Genomic DNA, 7974 nt, shown 5'->3' on the forward strand with positions numbered 1-7974 from the left:
AAAATGGAAATCAAGAGATGAAGAAAGAGAAAAAATGTTTATGAGCATTGGAACTAAGAAAATGGAAACCAGAAATAAGAAAATGGAAGAAATAAGTTTCCTCCAGGTGAGATGCTGCCACATTTCTTCACAATAATCCCCATTAATTCTTTGATAAGAGGTTGATGCAATACTCTAGATGTTTGGGTTTTTTCAACAGATTATTTAGGAAAGATCTCATCTGGGTGTTCCTAGTTAAGAAAGGGTCAAATATAAGCTTATAAAACTCTGGGTTTATAAGTGGTTTTTAATAATATTTATTTTGGGGGAGCCATTTCTTCTTCAGAACATAATAAAAACACAATTTTCCCTACAAAAGACTCTTGTTTTATAAATGGTCTTCAAGAGGTCAGTCCAATTCAAGAAAATTCTACAAAGTAGCTAGCCTGAACTTTTGGGTTGCTTTGATTTTTTCAGATGTGATTTCTCTGTGTAGCTCTGGCAGTCCTGGAACTCACGCTGTAGACCAGGCTGGCCTTGAACTCATAAAGATCCACCTGCCTCTGCTTCCTGAGTACTGGGATTAAAGGCCTGTGCCACCACTATCTGACTTTGGCCTGAACTTTTAAAAATTGTCAATAACATAAAATACTCAGGCCCACTTTAGACTTTAAAAATCTCAAAATGAGATAATTTTGAGAGTAAATTTTGAGTAAATTTTTTAAAAATATCTTTTTTTTTCCTGACTTAAAAGATATCATTGAGCTAGCTACACAAGTTGAAATAGACTTGTAGAGTAGGCAGCATCTTGTATTTCTTATTTTCAAGATTATTGTTTCATGGTTATACTTGTTAGAAACTTCAAAGTCATTGCTAACTTCTTCTCTTCCTATTTTTGACTATCCTAAGTTTTAACTACCTAACAAAATTTTTGTTAGTTGTTAATCCATTAAAACATTCTCTCTACTTAGGCTTGTAGTGAACAATTGTAATCCTAGAACATGATTGACTATAACATGAAAGTCTTAAGATAGAGGCCAGCATAGGCTACCTAAATAGGATACAAACATTATCCTGTCTGAAAGATAAACAAATACATAAATACATAAGTAATCTTTCTGAAACTTACTGGCCCAAATAAATCTCTGCCATTTCTGATTAAAATAGCATTTGATTATACTACATTTAGAAATTTCCTAGTTTTACGTGTATTTACATGTGTGCATTTCTTTCTCTTTTCTTAAGGACATGTTTTGGGAACAACATATATGAGCATACTGAAGACTTAGGTAACATTACAGGCCCTTGTACATTGACCACAAGTTATTCCTTAAATTACCTGTTAAAAATTAAAAAGAATTTTTAGTGTTATCAAATAATTTCTCTTGATTCTCATGGACTACTATAGAGTGGGACAGGAAAGCTGAGAACAGAGGAATAAAAGCACTTCTCTAACAGCACACAGGCAGGACACAGAGGGAATTCCTGGAACAGTTAATCTGATAAAGCTTGGTTCTTTTCCTGATGCAGCATGCCTTTTCTTTCTTTCTTTCTTTTTTTTTTTTTCGAGACAGGGTTTCTCTGTTCTAGGCTGTCCTAGAACTCACTCTGTAGAGCAGGATAGTCTTGAACTCAGAAATTCACCTGCCTCTGCCTCCAGAGTGTTAGGATTAAAGGTATGTGCCACCACTGCCAGGCATGTGCTTTTTATTTTTAAAGATGGGATTACTGAAAGAGTGCCTATGGTATTGTTTATTTAATATTATTTAATATAATTAGAGTAGAGATACTTTAAGCTGATCTAAAGTAGATAAAATAAATATTGTAATACAGCATTATAATATAATCAAGCTACAATATTTCAGAAATTATAATTATTCAAATTAAAAGATGGTAAATGACCATCAATAAATATTACAAAATATTTATGTTGAATGGGGATAAATATAAAACTTACTTGCTGAAGCATCCCAAAATTTTATTGTTCCATCAGCATGACTAGATAAAAATAAATTACCGTTAATTAAAGTATATCAAATAAAACAGTCACTCCAAATACATGAAAAGTTGAGTTATTGTTATTATATATTCATTAAAAATCATTGTAATAAATGTTGATTTATGAGAAACTATTTCTAACCTCAAAACAATGACTTTTTTTAGAAGGACACATTGAACTTTAAAGAAAAAGAAAAAAATCATTAGATTTTCTTCCTGTAATATTCTATGTGTCATACAGAACAGTAAAGGGCTTATAAAAATGAATATTTTAAAATAAAATTAACACTTAATGAAAAAGATAACTTGAATATCATCAAAATATAAAAGCAAACACCTAAACTGATCTAAGATTACCATGATTTATTAATAGTTTATACCAATTCTATGCAAACTAATCTGCAAAACAAAGCGGGTAGGGTACTTCCCAACATATTTGGGAAAGTCAGCGTTGTCTGGCACCAAACCCAGAGAAAAATTTTCAGGAAAAAGAAAGTTCACCAATATCCCAGTAGGAACAGACAAAAATGTAGTCAAGGAAAATATGTAAGGAAAAGCCAAGCAAGATACATAAAGAGAAATGATTTATAACCAAGAGAAATCTGACTCAGAAAAGCAAAAGCAAGTAACATCTTAATGAAAACCAGTTGGCAAACTACAATGAAACCAGAATGAAAGCTTACATAAGGAAATACATTTGGGTTTGCCAAATGATGCAAAAAGGCAGTAGAGAACAACTCATCATCATTCATGAGGAAACCTGACCAATGAAGAAGATAATTGCCTTTCATTTGCTAAAGGACAGCTAAGAACCATCTACACACATCCATCTACACACATCACCTAACATGCATGATTATAAAAGAACATGGTTCCCCCTGAGATGAGGAACAAAGTAAAAAATATTTGTTTTCACAATTTTATTCACTGTTATGATGGCAGAATTAAACATTTCATTAAGATAAGAAAACAAATTATGAACCAACCAGCTGAAAGGGAAGAAATAGAATTGCTTTGATTTGTAGAGCTTAGAATGGATATGCACCAAAATCTCAATTATTCAAAGAGAGTGATACTTAAATGAAGGCCAGAATACAAAACTAAATACTGTTTCTTTGTAACAGAAAAAAACTTGGAAAAGTAAAGTATAAATTGTCATTTTTTAATAAGATACTATAAGACACTTAGAAAGAAACCATTATAATTTATGCAAAAGCCATATGCTGAAAAAAATATAAAATGCTGATTAGAGGAAAAGAATTACTGATAAAAATGACATACAGTATATTTCTCATGATAATACTTATAGTGGATAACATATAGTTCAATGTAACCCTTGGTGGAATATTTTTTTTAAATGTAGAAATAAAGTAATTACAATTTATATGTAAAGGGACTATTTAACAGTCAAAATTTTGAAAGAAATAGAAATTAGAGGATTAAACTACTTGTAGTTTTTAGTCTCATTCTAAAGAAATACTGAAGGTGTTTTTATATTGGAGTGTGTGTGTGTGTGTGTGTGTGCGTGCGTGCGTGCGTGCGTGCGTGCGTGCGTGCGTGTGTGTGTGTGTGTGTGTGTGTGTGTGTGAATGGAATACATTAGTCTAGATGTTGATTCACATTTATATGTTTAACGGGGTTTGTTTTGCATTATTTATTTGTTCACATTACAACCTCATTGTAGCACTCCCCTCTCCTCCCAGTCCTTACCCCCTCCCTTTCTTTTCAGAGAAGGGGAAATCCCCTTGGGTACTACTCCACCCCCTGGGACATCTATTCCCAGCAGGACTAAGCATCGCCTCCCCTGCTGAGGCCCATGCAGTCCAGGTGGATGATAGTCATAAAGAAAGTCATTCACTTCAACAGGCTTACTAAAATATAACTTCATGCATTGTTAGTATAGACTAATGTTTTTAGTTAACTTACATAATATTGTTTCACATTGACACTGAAATCTAGTTTTAGAGCATGTCCAAAGTTGCCCTCAGACAAATGTATGTATCTCTTTCCCTGTTCCTGGCTATTGTGAGTAGGACAGCTACGAGCATTGTTGAGCAAGAACTCCTGGAGTAGGATGCTGCATCGTTTGGGCAGATGCCAAGGAGCCATGTGGTAGATTTATTTTTAGTTTTTTGAGGATTCTCCATACTGTATGAAGATGCATTTCTACCGACAGTGAATAAGGATTCCTTTCTCCACAATCTCACCAGCAGCCATCTATTGTTTTGTTGTTCTGAACCATTGACTAGCATGAGATGAAGTCTCAAAAGGGTTTTTTTTTTTTTCTTTCTTAATTGGTAGGGAAATTTCAGGTATTTTTTTTTCCCCCAAGATAGGGTTTCTCTGTATAGCCCTGGCTGTCCTGGAACTCACTCTGTAGACCAGGCTGGCCTCAAACTCAGAAATCTGCCTGCCTCTGCCTCCCAAGGGCTGGGATTAAAGGCGTGCTCCCTGTTTAGATCCCTAACAACATAAATGTTTAAACACCCCCTACCCCCATTTTGTTCCTGCCCCTGGAGATGTGGGCATAAGATGAAGTGAATGAGGCCTCAGCACAGAATCAGTGAACTGTGTTGCCCAAGGCAGACTGTGAATAGTCAGGGTGACTAGCAGACGGAGGAGGTTGGGATGGAGTAGAAGTGGGAGGTGGTCATCAGGCATTTGGCAGGAGAGTGAGGTCAGAGGTTTGGTAGGCAGATAAATAGAAGCCAAGAACCTATAGACTGAGTTGATGTGGGCTCACAGACTTGGGCTGGGCTTTGCTGGTGGCCAGATCAGACAGCTTCTTCAGCTTCTTCAGCTCTAGGGAGAACCTTTTATAGCACACTTCCTACACACAGGCTTCATGTAGAACTTCACAGGCTTGTTCCATCAGCCTTAATCACATGACTGCAGATGTAGCAAACACCTATCTCCAATGATCTAGTTATAGTAGGTCTCACAATAGGTCAAGCCCGTTTTTCATAGAGCTGGTGCTACAGGAATGGCTTCTCACACTTGGCAGAAAGTACTCCACATGCCACCATTTTCCCAGTGTCTCTACTACACAGCTCTCAGTGGGCTGATGGCAGGCCTCACAGATGGTGACATCCATCTTGTCATGGCAAGGCAGGCAATAGAGCTCATCCTTCAGCTCCTTTCCACAATGGGAACAGTTGAAGTGGTCTGGGTGGTAGGCCTCAGTTTTGAACACGAGAGGCTGCTCATCAATGGCCAGCTCACATCAGCCAGCTCCACAAAACACAGCTCACAACATAAACAGCCTGAATGCCCAGTTCACTAACTTCACGTACTTGATCCTGTACTCAGTGACACTCACCACAGAACTCACAGCATGGAGCAATCAGCATGTGGAAGACAAGTTTGCAGTACTTATGATGCTCAAACTCACAAAAGAGCCAGAAGTACTGTGCACACACAAAGCAGCGCTCATGGGTAGAGTACTCCATTACTGATGAAGGTGTGCTCTTTAGGGGTAAAGTAGGCCTGGCAGCGCTGGTGCATGGCATTGACTGAGCATAGACATGTTTCTCTCTTGGTAACTGTGTGTCTAGCTCAGTTGGCAATCCAGAATGTCCCTGAGGTTTTTTTTTTTTTGCTTTTTCTTTTTTTTTTTTGATGCACAATATGTCATTCACCATATTAGTTTAGTGTTATGTATGGGAAGACTTTTCTGTGTCTTTCAACCTTTTCCTTGTTGTTTACTGTTCCAAAGTTTGACTATGGTGTATCTTGATGTAGATTTCTTGGGGTTAATTCCAGCTTCTAGACTTTGTGGGTTCATGTTGCTTTGCTAAATTTGGTTAAGTCTTCAGCCATCATTTCTGTGATCGATTTTCCAGCATTGTCCACATTCTTTTTTCTATCTTACATTACAGAGACTGACAAATGGGTAGGGAATGTGGTTGCTTATTATTTCTGGGCAGTTCTGGGAATCCTGGCCCCATATGGTTCTACTATCACCAGACATGGGTTGTCCTGAGTGGAGATGAAAATCTCAAGCCTCTGCTCTACCTTCAGTGAAGGAAACTGGAATATTTTTTTAGATCCTGGCAATAAGTCCAAGCTTTGAAATTTGTCCTTTACTGGAATGGGCTAGGGCAGTGTGTGTGTGTGTGTGTGTGAACTTACTGATACTAGTTTGTTTAACAATCATGTCTTAGTAGCTTGCTCTTTTCTCATTCTTTGACTAAGGAGAAATCATTTCTGTTACTTGCTTTGTCAGTGTCTGTTCATAGTCTCGGATTACTGGCTTCTTTGGGTCAAATACTGTGTTAGATAAGGAGCTTTCCACCAATAGTGCAAGATTTATGTGATCCTATTAAAGAACTTATTAACATGTAGGTTTATGCAAATTTTGTATCTATTTTTGGTTCCTAATGTTAGAAGATGAAGCATGATGGTCCACAAAGCAGTGACATTTCTGATGCTATAAAGTTTGAAGCAAACTTTAGCTATTTGTTGGATGTTTTGTCCCTGGGATAAAATACCTGATTTAAACACTTAAGACAGGAAAGGTTGATTCTGTTCAAGGGTTCACAGTCCATCATGGTAGGGAGGGTGTGGCAGAAAAGTTCATATCATGGCAGCTGCAGCATGTGACAAATTATCCATCTCAAGGTAGATGGAAGGAAGCAAAGTAAAAAGAAGGGACCAGACACTAAGTATAACCCTTCAAGGCATGCATCCAGTGGCCTATTTCCTCCAGATGGCTTCCATCTCCTGGAGTTTCTCCTTTCTCCCAAGATAGCACTACCAGGTGGACATCAAGAAGGCAATACTTGAGCCTACGGCAGGCATCTCTCATTCAGCTATAAAACTGGGGATACAAGGCATGATTTCTAAAATTTTAGGAGTTGTGATATTAGGTTAAGGACTTTCCTGATGTTAATGTTCTATGACTTCACAATAAAGTATTTCCTGTGAATCACACTCATAATTTTCTTACGACTGCCTCTGCTAATATAATCTAAGTATAATCCTTTTATAATAATTCTGTTTCTAACAATTTGATTGTATTTTTTTTTACCAAAGTTAAAAACTATGTTTTAAAGTTACTTCTTAGATTCTTACTTCATACTTAAATGATTCTGCCAGAATACAATTACATAAAAGTGTCAAGACTTACTACATGTTGGAGCAGCTTCTGGATATATGCCCAGGAGTGGTATAGCTGGGTCTTCTGGTAGTACTATGCCCAATTTCTGGAGGAACCGCCAAACCAACTTCCAGGGTGGTTGTATCAGCTTGCAATCCCACCAACAATGAAGGAGTTGTTCCTCTTTCTCCACAACCTCTCCAGCATCTGCTGTCACCTGAGTTTTTTATTCTAGCCACTCTGACTGGTGTGAGGTGGAATCTCAGGGTTGTTTTGATTTGAATTTCCCTGATGACTAAGGATGTTGATTTCTTTAGGTGCTTCTCAGTCATTCAGTGTCTGTCAGTTGAGAATTCTTTGTTTAGCTCTGTGCCCCATTTTTTAGTAGGCTCATTTGGTTCTCTGGCGTCTAACTTCTTGAGTTCTTTGTATATTGGATATTAGCCCTCTATCAGATATAGGATTGGTAAAGATCTTTTCCCAATTTGTTGGTTTCCATTTTGTCCTATTGACAGTGTCTTTTGCTTTACAGAAGCTTTGTAATTTTATGAGGTCCCATTTGTTAATTCTTGATCTTAGAGCATATGCTATTGGTATTCTGTTCAGGAAATTTTGCCCTGTGTCCATGTGCTTGAGGCTTTTCCCCATTTTCTTTTCTATTAGTTTCAGTGTATCTGGTTTTCTGTGAAGGTCCTTGATCCACTTGGACTTGAGCTTTGTACAAGGAGAGAGGAATGGATCGATTTGCATTCTTCTACATGCTATCCGACAGTTGAGACAGCACCATTTGTTGAAAATGCTGTCTTTTTTTCCACTGGATTGTTTTAGCTACTTTGTCAAAGATCAAGGGACCATAGGTGTGTGGGTTCATTTCTGGGTCTTCAATTCTGTTCCATTGA

The 7974-nt window shown here is 37.2% G+C and overlaps 1 protein-coding gene and 1 pseudogene across 8 annotated transcripts in view; both read right to left on the reverse strand.

Annotated features, from left to right (window-relative positions):
- Positions 1-7974, reverse strand: part of Stxbp5l (syntaxin binding protein 5 like) — a 268083-nt gene that overhangs the window by 105517 nt on the left and 154592 nt on the right. For all 8 annotated transcript variants that reach the window (XM_031363837.1, XM_031363833.1, XM_031363831.1 and 5 more), the window contains exon 15: positions 1937-1977. In XM_031363837.1, coding sequence (XP_031219697.1) covers positions 1937-1977 — 41 coding nt within the window. The remainder of the gene's footprint in view (positions 1-1936; positions 1978-7974) is intronic.
- Positions 4404-5426, reverse strand: LOC116086210 (annotated as a pseudogene).

Source organism: Mastomys coucha, unplaced genomic scaffold, assembly GCF_008632895.1.
Source record: "Mastomys coucha isolate ucsf_1 unplaced genomic scaffold, UCSF_Mcou_1 pScaffold12, whole genome shotgun sequence".
Classification (NCBI taxonomy): domain Eukaryota; kingdom Metazoa; phylum Chordata; class Mammalia; order Rodentia; family Muridae; genus Mastomys; species Mastomys coucha.